General features: G+C 39.4%; 2 protein-coding genes across 37 annotated transcripts in view; both read left to right on the top strand.

The window, feature by feature from the left end:
• LOC105232556 (microtubule-actin cross-linking factor 1) overlaps positions 1 to 6,932 on the top strand; it is a 152,694-nt gene extending 145,762 nt beyond the window's left edge. For 24 of the 36 annotated variants that reach the window (XM_049451130.1, XM_049451128.1, XM_049451129.1 and 21 more), the window contains 5 exons: positions 542 to 720; positions 822 to 1,095; positions 2,489 to 2,651; positions 4,182 to 4,238; positions 6,340 to 6,932. In XM_049451130.1, coding sequence (XP_049307087.1) covers positions 542 to 720; positions 822 to 1,095; positions 2,489 to 2,651; positions 4,182 to 4,238; positions 6,340 to 6,484 — 818 coding nt within the window. In that variant the 3' untranslated portion in view covers positions 6,485 to 6,932. The remainder of the gene's footprint in view (positions 1 to 541; positions 721 to 821; positions 1,096 to 2,488; positions 2,652 to 4,181; positions 4,239 to 6,339) is intronic. The other 12 variants (XM_049451146.1, XM_049451118.1, XM_049451147.1 and 9 more) reach the window with 3 other exon arrangements.
• Positions 6,933 to 12,393: 5,461 nt separating this feature from the next.
• On the top strand, positions 12,394 to 12,927 carry LOC125777181 (uncharacterized). The gene has a single exon (XM_049451454.1). The coding sequence runs from the start codon at positions 12,394 to 12,396 to the stop codon at positions 12,925 to 12,927; it is 534 nt and encodes a 177-aa protein (XP_049307411.1).
• The last annotated feature ends 3,152 nt before the right edge of the window (positions 12,928 to 16,079 follow it).

Genomic DNA, 16,079 nt, shown 5'->3' with positions numbered 1-16,079 from the left:
CCATAACAATTTCCTGCCACTCATCGGAAACGAATTTGTTTATATACATGTGCATTTACTTTTTTTCAGTGTGATTTTTTTCGATGATAGCGTGGTATCATAGTAGTTTTTAAATTTGTACCATGACTAATTAAAAAACTATTTAAATATATCTCAATATTCGTATTAAGTTTCTACAAATATAAAGTCCATATGAACATAAACAACATTTACAACTATTATGATTCCCTGTTATTTTTGGGAGTAAGTGTTCAATGTGGTTGTTTTTTTGAAGGTAGCATGCGTTTTATTAATTTCTATGAAAAGAGTTACATGTAGTAAAAATTTAATTGAATACAAAATGAAAATGAGAGGACCTCCTTACATACTATATATAGTTTCACAACTGAAATTATTGTTTGAAATAAAATAAATCATATCTTTATGAAAAAATTACATGTAAATGTCAAAGTTTCTTAAATGATCATGTCCCGTTAACGCCTCATATAATTAGTTTACGCTAGTAAAATATTGACAAAGTGTAATTTACTAAAATCTCTAGCCGACGAGCATTTGGCAGAATTAATGCCAATATTCGAACGAATACGTACTCAAGAGCAAGTTCCATGTGCCTTTCCCATTCATATGGGATCAGGTGGTACCGTATTTGTACGTTGTAATAATAGTCGAACTTTACCATTAAACCCACATGTACTACACTGTCATCCCACTACACACTGGGTAAGTTACAAAATTTAATTAACAAAACCTATTTAATTTCGAATGCAAATGTCCATCCTAATTACACATATATTCTTATATATATTAATTATTTATTAAAGGTACGCGAACGGTCAGTACGGTCGATACCAATGTCACGTCCATCCCGATCATCACAATCTGCATCTACACCGGACTCTCTGAGCGACAATGAATTTGGTCAATCTGGAACATCTGGTCGGTACACACCCCGAAAAGTCACATATACAAGTACTCGTGGTGTTGTAACTCCGTCGGGATCTCGGTCAGGGTCAAAACCTAATTCTCGTCCTTTAAGCCGACAAGGGTCGAAACCGCCTTCCAGACATGGATCCAATATGTCATTGGATAGCACAGGTATGCGAAAGAATAAGTTGAAAAAATAAGTATTTTTAAACAAGCTACCATTTGTAATTTCAATACACAAAGTGAAATATTAGTCGTTTCTTCTTTTCATAACGTGGCGCCAATTGGAGATTCCAAGCGAAGTTAGGTCTTTCTCCATCTGGTCTCTCCAACGTAATGGAGGTCTTCCTCTTCTTCTGCTTCCTCCGGCGGGTACTGTGTCGAAAACTTTCAGAGCTGGAGTGTTTTCGTTCATTCGAACAACATGGCCTAGCCAGCGCAGCCGCTTTTCGCTTTGCTTCCAGCCAGGACAAAACGGAACTAACGGCGCGGGTGTGTTGAGCAGCAGATGGACACTCTTATAAAAAATTGTACCTGCTCGATTAAGTTCTACAACTCGAATTATTTTCGCCAAGAGTAGATTAGAGAAGGTGCAGGAAAGGGAGTCGCCTTGTCTGAAACCTCTTTTTGGAGTTTACACAGCCGTATTAGTTTTGCGGGGACACAAAATTCTGACAGCGGCATTAAGGCAGTTCCTTTTCGTGCTGTCAAAAGCAGCTTTAAAATCGACGAAGATGTGTCGATCCTCTGTTCACGGGTCTTTTCCAAGATTTAGCACATGATGAATATCTCTTCCGTTGTTGATTTTCCAGGTCTATAGCCACGCTGATAAGGTCCAATCAGTTTGTTGACGGCTTTAATCTTTCACACAATACGCTTTATAGAACCTTATATGCGATCTTGAGTGACTAGATCACTTCTATGGGTTCTACAAGAGTATGCTAGGGTCTTGAAACATTCTGTTAGTCGCCGCAACTTTTCGTCGGCCCCTGTCGGCAAGCTCTTCATACTCACGCATTTTGGCCTCTTTTTTTTGTCGGCAAATGCGTCTCGCTTCTTCTTCAAATCTATTCCATGCCGCACGAGTTGTGGTCGATTGTAATGATGCGAGGTAAGCATTCTGTCTTCTCTCCGCTGCTTCACGGCACTCCTCATGTACCAGCTGTTCTTTTTTCAGAAAACCAATGGTTTCATTTGCAGCTGTACGTAAGGAGTTTAAAATGCCGCCCCACAGCCGAGTTGCTGATGAGTGCTCTCAGAGAGCAGGAGTCCAAGTCTAGTATAAAATCGTTCGGCTGTGCGCTTTTTGCTGCACAGGGGTGGATGCGTATCTTGGGTGCAAAAAGATAGTTGCCCGAGTCATCGACCGTTGTGCCTAAGATACCTTTCTTTCTCACCCTGGCGTTAAAGTGCGCAAGCACGATTTTGACTTAATGACGGGTGCAGCTCTCATAGATGTTCATAGAATTCATCTTTTGTCACATCGTCGTAAATAACTAATGCGATTTTTTTTATTCACAAGATCAATATTGAAAACTGATGAACTCATTTTTTGTTTATTTAGACGAAACTCCACCATCACGCATTCCACAGCGAAAATCATTAACAATAGGAAGTGGGACCACTACGCGACCAATCCGCCTATCGGTAACATCAGCAACCGTATCTGATGTAGGTACAACTGCAAGAAAAACCGTATCGGGATCGGCAAGTCCGGCACAATCAAGGTATACAAAATACTATATATACTACATAAGTTGTTTCATGATTAAATATTGATACTCTATGCATAACCTTTTTTTGATGCAAATACCCATATAAAAACTAAAAACAAAATATTTTAATACCTTTTGAGATCATGGTACTATCTTTTCCTAAGATCTTTCATGCAATAAAATATACAAATATAAATATGAGAAATATATAGAACTATAGGAGACATACATCAGTAGCAAAACTAAACGTTTGGTGAGCTTTGTACAATATCACATTAATCAAAACTTTTTACTTTGATTAGCATAATTTTTTTTATGCTTTATTTTGAATTCTTCAATTTTCATCTTCTTATTATCGTTTCATCTTAATAGGCGTGAATTAGTAATGACTGAAATTACTATTTGTATTTGATAATCGACAAATCGATGAGGTCTGGTGGACAATCGCGGTTGATTGTCGACGATTTAGCAATTATATTATAATGGTCAAATAAAACACGCCTATTAAAATAATTTATACGCCAGTAAATAAGAAAAAGCCCAAATGGTGGTGTATAACATAATATTATAGTTACATTTAAATATAATATAATATATTAGGTTGTCAAAAAAGTCTTGCGGTATTTTCGCTAGTTGGCGCTGAAAGCGCGTAGTTCTAGTTTAATTCGTCGCATCAGGTCATGCTATACCTCTTTGGAAAGCTCATTTCACGCGCTAACACGTGTTTTGATTGTCGTTTCTTTTAAGTCGTTCGTGAGTTATAGCGTCGCAAACATGGAGCAAAATAAAGGGAATATATATGGCATATTTTACAGTACTAGTACGATAAAGGCAAAAATGCATCTCAAGCCGCCAATAAAATTTGTGCAGTTTATGGACCCGATACAGTTTCCATTTCCACTGCACAACGATGATTTCAACGTTTTCGTTCTGGTGTAGAGGTGGTCGAAGATGCGCCACGCTCCGGAAGGCCTGTCGTCGAGAATTGCGATAAAATCGCTGAATTGGTCGAAAGAGACCGGCATAGTAGTCATCAAACCGTTATAAACCATTTGAAGAAGCTTGGAGTCACTAAGAAGCTCGATGTATGGGTGCCACACGAATTGATTCAATAAAAATACCGCAAGACTTTTTTGACAACCTAATATATAAAATCAGTTTAATAACAAAAAAACAAATGCGTATATATCGAATCGAAATCATAGATTTGAATCGCATCAGAATATTATTTATAAATTTTTCTTGAATGTATAGGTATTTAAACACGCGAAAATATTCATTCATTTTAGACTTTAGAAAAAAATTAAACTTTTTCCAGCTTTTCCGACATAAATAAATGAATTAATTATGAAGAAATCCAAAAACACTCATTAAATATTATCCAATTATCCTTAGTTTGACTTCTGTAATTGTAAATAGAATATACATTAATTTCATCACTAATATCTTTTAACTATATCTTTTATTTATATTGCATATGACACTAACAAATCTACACTTAACCCAATTCTCAATGGTATACTTGGATAATTATTTGTGCAGCAATGGTGGTATGAGTAGAGCATCCAGCATTCCACGATTAAGCAGCTATTGTTCTAGGTAACTGAAAACATTTTATTAACCGTTTGTATTATTAGCTGTTATAAAACGGGATTAACAAATCAAAAAGTATTTAAAATTCATTTTAAATTTTAACCTTTTCTAATACAATACTATTATCCTAGAATTGCGTTTTATGGTATTCATTTATATCATTAACTAATATATTTTTTTAAAAAATATGGTATTGCTTTTAAATTTCTAAAATGAGAAATTTTTGTTTTTGATAATTTTAAATTTTTAATTTAAACTAGTCTTACGTGGCTTTACCAGCTGATTTATATATGTATATTTTTAATTTGAAATCAAAATACTAATTTGCTTAGTTACAAAAGTTAAGTTAATACTAGCTTTCCCCGCTTTTGCGCTCGCATCGAATTCCTTGATAAATATTAAAATTTACAAGATGCATTCCAAAGTAAACAGGACTTTTTGAATCTAGCGCCCCTGGTGGCGCCATCTATATATCAACTGGTGCGTTAGAATCTGCTATCTTTACCTATTGTTCAGTCAGAATTTAATGACATTTCATCTATTGAAAGTGAAGTTATTGCATTTTAAGTGTCAGTATGTTTGTGTTATCGGTGCGAAAATGAGCTTCGAACAAAGAGCCAACATTAAATTTTGTTTTAAAATTGGTAAAACTTTTACCGAAACATTTCAATTGAGGAAACAAATTTATGGCGATGATTGCCTATCCCGTAGCAGAGTGCACGAGTGGGTTCATGAAAGGAAACCGTTATGCAAACACAGAGGCCATTCAAAAGACTTGCACCGGCATACTGCCGGCCAACGAGCTAAAACACTCGTTCGACATGCTTTTGGACCGTTGGACCGTGCAAAAAGCTGTATTGAAGCAAAAGGAGACTATTTTGAATAAAATGCCGAAAAGACCATTTTTTCTGTTTTTTTTTTTAAGTCCTGTTTACTTTGGAACGCACCTTGTATTAACAATAACAAATAACTACATAGTATGTAAACGAATGCAAGGTCTGTCGCATAAGAAACAGGACTGTTAAAAAAAACCACAAAAAATTAATATTTTTCAAAAGTTATTTTTTTTTATTCAAAGTAGTTTCCTTGTGCTTCGATACAGCGTTTAGCCCGGTCAGTTAGCATTTCAAATGAGTGTTTAAGGTAATTTTTCGGAATGCTCTTGAGAATATCGGTCGTCGCCTTTTGGATAGCTGAAATGTCCTGAAACTAGTGTCCTTTCATGGGCAAATGAAGTTTTCCAAATAGGTAAAAATCACAGGGTGTCAGATCAGGTGAGTAGGGTGAGTGATTAATGGTTAATATGGAGTTTTTTTGTCAAAAAATCAGTAACAAGCGCCGACCGATGGTACGGCGCATTATCGTGCAACAGGCGCCAGGACCCTGCCTCACGGTATTGTGGTCGAGCACGACGAATGCGTGACAAAAGACGCTTCATAACACCAAGGTAAAACACAGCATTAATCGTTTGACCAGGTGGGACAAACTCTCGGTATACAATACCCTTGGAATCGTAAAAACAAATCACCATTGTCTTTATTTTTGACTTCTGAAGACGACTTTTTTTCGGTGATGGCTCTCGTCCCCACGACCTTCTTGGAATCGCTTAAACCACTCATGCACGTTACTACGGGATAGGCACTGATCACCATAAACTTTTTTCATCATTTGAAATGTTTCAGTAAACGTTTTCCCAAGTTTAAAACAAAATTTAATATTTGCTCTTTGTTCAAAATGCATTTTACGACCAATGACCAAAATCTGCTGTCACTTTTTGATCGATAACGATTGTAGTTATCCATTTGTCTTAAAATTTTTACGAAATGTCAACAAGAGATCAAACTTTTTATTTCATATACCTACCAATAGGTGGCGCCACCAGAAACAGTTATATTTAAAAAGTTCTGTTTCTTTTCCGACAGACCTTGTATATTATTTTTCATCATATTTCCTGTAATAATACATTCGGAGATAAACCAAGGAGTGGTCTTTTGAAAGAAGAGGATAGTTTTATTTTTATTTGGAGTTTACATTAGATATTTAATAATTTCATAATACATCCCTATTATTATTGCCAATTATTGATTATATTTATTACACTTTTTAGAAAAAATGCTAGCGGGAACACAACTCCTTCTGGTGCGCGTACACCTCGCAAAGGCTCCGCTGATCCAACAATAAGTTCGACAATGCGGTCTCAAATACAACGAGGAACCACACCGGCCAGTAAAAGGGAACCATTTCGACTTTAAAATTATTTAAAACAGTTATGCAAGATCAAAGCAGTTATTGGATGCCTCTTTTCATGTTTATCTATTCAATTAACATTAAAGAAAAAAGTGAACGCTTAAAAGACAACGAAAACTTTATAATAGTATCTTTATCAAACTAATAGTGTTATCGATTACTTTACTAATTTATTTTTCCTGATTTTCGAAAGTTTTAGATTTTGGAACATTTAAGGAGTAAGTCGAATGTTTAAAGTTCCGAAAATCTTGTTAAATACACCTAAAAGAAATGATATTTATTATCCAATAAATAATAAAAGTCATAAAACTAAGTTCCAAATATTCTTAAGTGTAAAAAATGATTTACCGAATTATGTACATTTAATACATAACTAATACTTTAATAATAATTTTATTAACAGATTTGTATTTTAATTTGTTTAATTAAAAACTCTATTGGCACAACTTTTTACATATCACATATCTTATTACGGGAGGTTTCAGATAAAAGTCGCTTTAATGCCGAACTGTTGCTCGCTCACCAAAAGAAATAATTCAAGGGAAAATTATGTGTGTATCAGCAAGGGTAAAAACCTTGTCAGAGGGCAGCGTTAATCCTGACTAACTACGCACTTAATCAGACCCAAATTTGTTATGACAGACAGCAGCTATACGAGTTTGAAAATCTGGTTAGCATTTGTAATTGTTATATTTTCAACGAAAATGGCTAGAAGATAAACATTGCGGTTGTTTGCTGCCCAAAACCATTTTTTTATTACAAAAACATATCAACATGTTATATTTCAAATTGCATCACAACATAACATCATGACACGAAACTTCTTGTTTTATTATTGAAAACTTGAAAAACAGCTGTCAGTGCTGCTTCTTTTTCATTCACAATAGATTACCGTTGGTAATTTTTAACAACGTTGGATTAATTGACAGTTAGCAACGGAGTTAACCTCACTAATCTGGATTAACGCTGCCGTCTGCCAAGCCTATAATAGCTTGACAATATTTCGAAGCGAATACTATGTTCGTCGTCGTGCTTGTGTGCGTAGTATTCTACGCAACTAGAGTAATTCTTCTCTGTGTTTGTAGTATGAATTTGAAACATTTCACAATTAATTTTTAGACATTGACTAGTAAAAAAATTTGGCTGAGTGTGACTGCACAATTGAACCACAAATTGGAAAAAGGGAATAAAAGCCGTTCTTGACGAAATAGATTTTTACTCATATTAGCTCTTTTCAATCGTAAAACTACGCGTCAGGTTGAGAAGAGAAATAAAAAGGTCAAACGCCATTGTAATACTAGCGGCCAAAAAAATGTAAGTTGGAAGAAGGGAATAAATCATGGATTTATTTCTCTCTTCCAACTAACAACCTTTTGTCATACAATTAAAGGTCATTTTAATTCGACATTTTTATACACTTAAACCGTTACTAATAACTGAATTTGAATGGCTGGTTAGCCGGCTGCTTAGATCACGTTTTTAGCGATGCTTGCGGAGGGCAAAATAGGAACAGCACACTCATAAGGTTTTTTTTTACCCTCGTATCAATCAATCGTTTTGATAAAATATATCAATACTTTCCGGTGCGAGGACATTCCTTTTTGCAATGTGATCGTAACTTTGGAACAGTCAAGAGACTTATTAGAAGAAAAGATAGAATTTTCGTCCCAGCTCAGTACAACAATTTGATTTCAGAAGCTAAAAGTAAGGGATTTTTGGTTGCAGCCATTAATAAAGAGAACATATCGAATTTTAAAACAACATGGCAGCTGTTCTACAAGAAACCCTGCAAGTCAATAGATAAAAGTACATCTTTTAAAATATCAAAATATAAAAATTTTGAGTACAATAGTGGTAATAAAGGTTACTTAACCTGTTCCAAATTCATTGACGGATTTGTAAAGACATCTTTTTTGCTCCGAAAATCAAGAACTATTCTTAAAATACCTGACCGAAAAGCATACCGGTCAAAACTACCCATAAACGAAAAAAAGATGAATGATGTGCGAAAAATCATACCATATATTCCTGAAGAGTATAAGACGTTTTATGATTTGATTTGGCTTGGCTCACAACCACATTGGATGGTGTTGATATAGATGAGGATTAATACAATATCTTTTCTATGTTATTAATATAATAAATGCTAGTATTCTTTAATATTTGTGTCTTTATTTTCATAAATTGGAAAAAGGGAATAATTCCAAGAATTTCAAACTACCCTAACTTTTGTTTTTCCTTACATAAAATACTTTTTTTACAGCATATTATCGGCAACAATGTTTACTACATTTCATTTTAAGATATAATGGGTATTTGATCTATACGTTGAGAGTAAATCAGTTTTTTCTAATTATCTCAGTTCGAACTTTTTGTAAATATTCCCTTATTCCAAGTGGTGGTTCAATTGTAAAATAAAATTCGGGGGTAACCGAATATTTTATACTTTCACAAATTTTAGAGGATCGAAAACGGGAAAACATTTTGAGGTGTTGTCAAATTATTACTTTAAAAAGTATTATAAATACATATATTCAATATTCATTACTCAACTTTGATATCTTATTATCATACAATTATATATGGTATATTAATAAAGAAATCCATTATTTTTGCATTATATTAAATGTTTTATTTAATATACATACTTATAAAAATAACATACTTACAATTATATGAATTAAGGAAAATATGAACAGTTTTTTTAAAAACATTCAGGGGTGTTGTGGAATCTGATAGTTGTCGGAATCAGAATTGAAACCGATCAAAAAAAGCAGTAGGTGTCAGAATTTGTATCGGTTTTGGGTGTCACGGAAACCAATTTTATCGGTTTTGCTGTCAGAAACAAATCAAGAAGATAGTCGCACACAGATTTGAAATGTAAGTTAAGAAATCAAATTATTTGGAATTAATTTATCTTTACTTCTATAGGGGAAAACATAAGCATAAAACACAAAATGTCTCAATTATTGAATTTTTGAAAAAAAAAATGCAGATATTTAAGTGGGGAGCCTGCATTAGAGGCTTGAAATCGATTTTTTAATAACTTATGTTCTATGTACTTAGTTAAACTAAGAAAATTTCCAAAAAAAAAGTGTAAAATTCTAAAAAAATTTAAAATTTGAAAAAAAATGGTTTTCGACCAAACAAATTTAACATTATGTTGTTTAAACATAGGTTCAAACTTAACTTTTCTTAGTTTTTTTTGGTTAAGATAATAAACTTTGCCCCAATACCATACGACGTCTATCCTGCGCTCATATATCTGCTTCTAAAGCGGGCTCCCCCCTTAAAGAAGATGTACAAAACGGAATTTAACACCCAAATGCGTTTTTATTCATTTGATAAATGTTATCTCTTAAAATCTTTCTTTAATTCGGAACTCATTACAAACTTTAGTATGATTGCTTCCAAATGTATTCATTTGCTAGTTTCGTCACATTAGTAGACAGCTGATTCGAATATTGGTTTTGCGTATGTTCGAAAAGACAAAATCCAATCAGATTCTGTGACACCATTGAAAATCAGAATTGGTTTGCAATTCTGACAGCTAAGCAATTCTGTCTTGAATTCCACAACACCCCTGATTGTTAACATTTTGAAGGTAGTTTTATAATTCCTCATCTTTGTTGGCAAAAAGCTGGGACAGTCCATTTTCCTAAGTTTCTTTTGAGACGAATTTTTCGGGAGTGCCACAAAATCCCCCCAAACACAAAATCCCCAGCAGAAAAAAAATCCCTAAACACATAAACCCCAAAATCAAAATCCCCAAAATTAAAATCTCCTAACACGAAATCCCCACCTTTTTTTTGAGGCAGTGTCACAAAATCCCCATTTTTTTATTTTTTTTTTAAATATTATTAGAGATCATATAAAAAATAGTAAAACCGCTCTTTAGTTGAGTTTTAATTCGTGGTTACATATATATGTACCCATATATGACAATATATAGATATAGTCGAGAACGCATGACGGATTTAGAGGAAAAAAATAATTATTTCATCAATTTAGCGATTAAAAAGCTAAAAAAAATAGTATTTAAAAAAGCGGCCCAGACCCGGATTTGAACCCAATGACAGCTGCAGAGGACAAGAAAACTTTGGTTTTCAACAGCATTGTTATCGAGTAGAAAACAAAAGAATATAGAAAATCAGAGCATAATATAACATTGTCACCCATTAACCAATATATCGTCACCTGAAATGCAAAATAACGTATCATCAAAAAATTCGAAATTGAGTGTCTTATTGATTACGCTTCACTACTTCAAATTATATACATAATATTAAATATGTTCAACATTTTCTGGTTCTGCGGTCATATATAAACCAGTTTTAACCAATATTAATATTTTGTTTCACTCATGTTCCATTTTATTTCGTGTTTCATTGATGCCACTGTAAATTTCTGAAAATGATGTTACGTTATTTTGCATTTCAGGTGACGATATGTACATACATATATGTATTCTTAAAATACAAATAGTACCGTTACCTTTTCTACAATTATTTTACCATATGCATTTTTTCATATTATTTACCACATTACGTAGGGCAGGTCGCCTCCAAGTTGGTGCATCCTGGGTAACGCTAAATGACCTGCGGCCTTCACGGCTTAACAACTCCCTGGATGACTTTGGCTTTGGACTGGTTTTTGAGAAACTTTTTATTGGATTTGGTAGAACCCTGGGCTGGTGGTGGCGGCATTCTGACACCTGAGTACGATGAGGTGACACTCATCAGAAATGGCTGACAGGCTAATGTCGCAACTGCCCCCGTCCCGTTAAAATCCTGGCAGGCCTCAGAGTACGTTCCCCCCCCCCCGTCGTCGTTAAGTTGGCGGGGTAGGTGTATGTTGAGATGACTCCTTCTTTGCGCTGGTCGGCTCTGAACGTATTGCCTCATAAGGGCGTACGTCAACCCTCGCCTTGGCCTCGTTATCGAGGCAACCTTGGGACCATAAAAGGCGACTATCTTCCGGGGGACGGATAGCGGCTCTGAGTGGGGACCCTTTTTACATGGAGAATTTCAAAAATTTAAAAAATGACAAAATTGACGGAAGAACGACAAGGGGAGGTGAAGGGCTGTCGAAATCGGCACCTAGATCCAACCCAGGCGGGGATGCTGCGCCTATGGTGACGAAACCGTCGCCGAGTATTGGCAGCATTACGACAAAGGCTTCAGTAGGTGTCTCCTCAGGTAGCAGGCTGGGGGTAACCGGCGCTAAACCGCCTGCAACAGAAGTAGCGAAGGGTGGATCCTTCATACGCGGCGGAATCGCCAGCACTAGCAGGGGAACCTCAGCTAGAGTTGTGAAGGGATCCACAGGGGGAAAAAGCAAAGCAGCTTTAGCTAGAAAGCTAAAGTCTGACCGTCGGTTGGCGGCCAAAATCGTGGAACGCTACGGTAACAAGCATGTTGGTCAGGTTTCTGAGCAACATGCTAGTACACTTGAGTGGGCCAAGAAAGTGCTGAGCGAGGACGATAGGGTAGGACCGGAAACAAACAGGACAGAACCGGCGGTCAAGCGCCAGAGGTCGCACGAGGGAGAAACCTCCCTTGTTAAGAAACAGCGAACAGGAAAGGCGCCAACCTTTAGCGAAATCGCTAAAGGCGCTGGGACCATAGTACTAGGGGTGCTCGACCGTAGTAGGGAGGACGGAGCCATCTCCCATGATGAATGGAAGAGGGTAGCGGCGGCTATCTCATCGTTGTTCCTAAGGGTGGTCAAGGAAAACCCGGGGCCACCCCCGAAGTGCGTCAGTGCCGGTTGGCACTAGGAGCTGCACAAGCTCACAAGTTGTGCTGACGAGAGATCGGCCTCCTTATACAAGAAGGCAGTCTCTCTGGTGGGGGAGGTCTGGAAGGGAGCCAGACTGGAGGCCGTGGCCAAAGAGGATCTTCCTCTTCGTCCTATGGCTCGCGTTTGGCTGCCGGCCGAACCTTCCAATCCAAGTGAGATTGAGGAAATCCTCAGATATTGTAATCCCTCACTTCCGACGCAGGACTGGAGAGTTTTAAGGCTGGAGAGGACTGATGAGCCGTATCGGCAAGCGCTGATAATGCTAAACACGGAATCCATCGGTCCTCTCAGCAAAACAAAGGGAGCCATAAGCTATGGTTTTGAGATGGTAGTGCTGAAAGTACTTCCATCTGATGCCAATGCTGATGGCCCCCAAGCTGCGGTGGCTGCGGCGGATGAAACAAGGGGTACTGACGGTCAAACGACCGTGGAAATTGATGCGTCAGAGGGCGCCGACGGCCAAATGGCCGTGGAAGTGGTCGATCCGAGTCTCTCGGATGTGGCGAGTGTTAGGGGCGGTTCGTCGATTGGCGACTCCGTCTTCAGCCTCGAACAACTGTTTGAGGAGGTTCGGGTCGATTATGACTTGGGCGCTGAAATAGCGCTCCTGGAGGAAAATCTGAAGGATGAAATTCCTCCAGATTAACCTCCAGCATGCGAAGGCGGCTTCCGCCAATCTCTTGCTCCGTCTGGAACAGGACGGAGCTGATGTCGTCCTAATCCAGGAACCGTGACTGACTGGTAACGGGATCTCTGGATTGAGGACAAAGAGCCATAGGCTCCTGACGGCCAATGATGCAGGTAGGAACAGAGCCTGTATGTTGGTAAGGAATGAATTAACGGTATTTCTTTTACCTAATTTCAGCAGCGCTGACATAGTGACAGCGAAATTGGAGTGCGACACCGGAGATTTCTGGCTTATCTCCGCATACATGCCACACGACGATGTGGTGGAGCCACCTCCCTTACTGCTGAGGAGGACCTTAGCCGAAGCATCTAAAACTGGCACTGACGTCATCATCGGTTCCGACGCTAACTCGCTGCATCAGATCTGGGGAAGCTCAGACACTAACAGTAGAGGTGAGTCGCTTTTTGATTTCATTATTGGCGAAAATCTTCGCATTTGTAATAGAGGAAACTCTCCTACTTTTGTGACCGCAGGCAGGGAGGAGGTTCTCGATCTCACCTTAACTTCACAAGCGATTGCCCCGCTGATATCGAACTGGAGGGTCCTCGACGATCACTCCTTTTCGGATCACAGGTACATCGAGTTTAGTCTAGCCGGAGAAGGTCCGCCTAGGAAATCTTTTAGGAACCCTAGGAACACAGACTGGGAGGGTTATCGCGGGAGGCTTCGACAAACTCTCCCACGCGCACCGAGGGTGGACTCGTTGGCCACTACCGATGCGGTGGAGGAGTGGGTTGAAGTTTTCAGCTCGGCGTGCAAGGCTGCGCTGGAGAGGTCTTGTCCACTGAGATCGCCAAAGGGCAAAGAGAAACCTCTATGGTGGGCGTCTTGTAGACGGCTTTTCAACAAGGCCCGCAGAATTCTCGAAAAAACCCAAGTGTCCCTGGGGTATCTCAAGGACGCAAATGGGAAGTGGGCCCTCAGTAGCGAAGAAACACTTCAAATGCTTCTCGACGCTCACTTCCCGAGCAACATGTCCTCTGTGAGGGGATCTCTCGGGGTGCCGCTTGACGATTGCGCGGCCTTTGTCGGCATCCTGGATGAGCGGCACTTGACGTGGGCGATTAACTCGTTCAAACCATTCAAGTCCACGGGACCAGACGGCATCATATCAGCGCAGCTGCAACAGGCTGTTAAGGTGTCATGCAGCTGGTTGGCACCTATCTATGCGAACTGCATCAGATTAGGTTACATCCCGGGGGCCTGGAGACGAGTCAGGGTTACGTTTATTCCAAAGGCTGGCAGGGGCTCCCATGTCACGGCCAAGGATTTCAGGCCAATCAGCCTCTCCTCCTTCTTGTTAAAACTCTGGAGAGACTGATGGACTGGCATATAAGGAATAGAATTTTGTTTTTTGTATTTGTCAAAAGCACAACATGCCTATCGCAAAGGCAGGTCAGTGGACACTGCCTTGCATACTTTCGTGTCATGGCTCGAAGAAGCCACTGAAGCCAAGGACTTCGGTGTTGGGACCTTCCTTGATATCGAGGGAGCTTTCAACAATGTCCTGCCTCAGGCAGTAGTAACTGCTCTTGACGGTCTTGGGGTTGAATCTAACCTCAAGTGCCTCATTCTCAGTCTTCTGTGTGACAGAGTGATCGAAACAGAATGGGGCAGCGCGCGCGCGAGGTGTAGTGTGAGTAGGGGAACACCACAAGGTGGGGTCCTCTCTCCTCTTCTATGGATCCTAGTCGTTGACGAATTGCTCAAAAAACTAGAGGATCACGGCTTTCGGTTGATTGCCTACGCAGACGATGTAGCATTTATGGTCAAAGGAAAGTTCCTTAGTACCGTGTACGAGTTGACGCAGGGATATCTCAGCGTTGTAACAAAATGGGCGGTCGGAAGTGGACTCGCCATTAATCCAAACAAAACAGAAATGGTTTTATTCAGCAGAAAATATAAAATCCCGGCGGCACCGTTGCCGCAGATGGGAGGTATTCGCCTGCAACCGGCGGATACAGTGAAATATTTAGGGCTCATCCTGGATAAAAAGCTTTCATGGAAGCCGAATATCGAGGAGAGAGCAAAAAAAGCATCTATTGCCTTATACTGCTGCAGAGGAGCTATTGGCAAAAGATGGGGTCTCTCACCGAAAGTGGTCCTCTGGCTCTATGACACCATAGTAAAGCCCATCTTGTTCTATGGTGTCTTCACGTGGTGGAGGGCTTTAGGGAAGACCACACTGGCCAAGAAACTCGAAAGCGTTCAACGGGCTGCGCTAATTTGCAAATGTGGTGCGTTAAGATCCACCCCAACCATGGCCCTTAATGCAATTTTGAATATAACGCCGGTGGACATTGCCGGTAGATGCATAGCCGCGAAGGTGGCTATCAGACTCGGAGAATCTGGATTCTTAAAGGAACGTGCATCTGGTCATTCGGATATCCTTACAAATTTTGACTGCATACCATATCATCTGGATCATGGAGTCGCCAAACCGAACTCTGGCGGCTCCTTCTCTGCCCACATGCCGACGAGTGAGATGTGAGTGGGAAGAAGCCGTTGGAGGAGGGGGGCAGCAAGCTTCTTCACGGATGGGTCAAAGCTTGGGGGGAAGGTTGGTGGGGGGGTCTACTGTCGGGAGCTCTCCATCAACTCCTGTTTCAGACTTCCCGACTACTGTAGTGTATTCCAGGCTGAGGTCGCAGCCATCAAGGTAGCAGCTGATTTGCTGCTACGGAGTGCATCCTTCAGAGAAGTGACTATTCACTCAGACAGTAGAGCGGCTATATTGGCCTTGAACTCATTCACAGTGCGTTCAGGATTGGGCGAAGAATGTCTAACGTCGTTATCTCTAGCAGCTAGAGTTTTTGTGATTAGACTGGTGTGGGTACCGGGCCATAGCGGAATTGCAGGCAATTGCAAAGCTGATGAGTTAGCAAGGAAAGGTACCCTAGAATCATTATCGGTAGAATGGGAACGGATCAGCGCTCCTGTTTCTTCTTGTGGTCTATTACTAGATAGCTGGGCCACGCGGATGCTCGTTCAACGCTGGGCCAGCACCGGCACTTGTGCGGTTGCAAAAGCCTTCTGGCCCAGGATAGATCGTCGGAGATCCAATGATCTCTTAGCCCTCAGTAAGGCTAACCTCTCATTGTTAGTGGGTC

This window comes from Bactrocera dorsalis, chromosome 3, assembly GCF_023373825.1.
Source record: "Bactrocera dorsalis isolate Fly_Bdor chromosome 3, ASM2337382v1, whole genome shotgun sequence".
Lineage (NCBI taxonomy): Eukaryota > Metazoa > Arthropoda > Insecta > Diptera > Tephritidae > Bactrocera > Bactrocera dorsalis.
Note: the sequence above shows the minus strand (reverse complement) of the source record. Positions and strands in the feature narration are given on the sequence as shown.

Coding starts and splice junctions, on each gene's coding strand:
- LOC125777181 (XM_049451454.1), top strand. CDS start 12,394: ATGGCTCGCGTTTGGCTGCCGGCCGAACCTTCCAATCCAAGTGAGATT.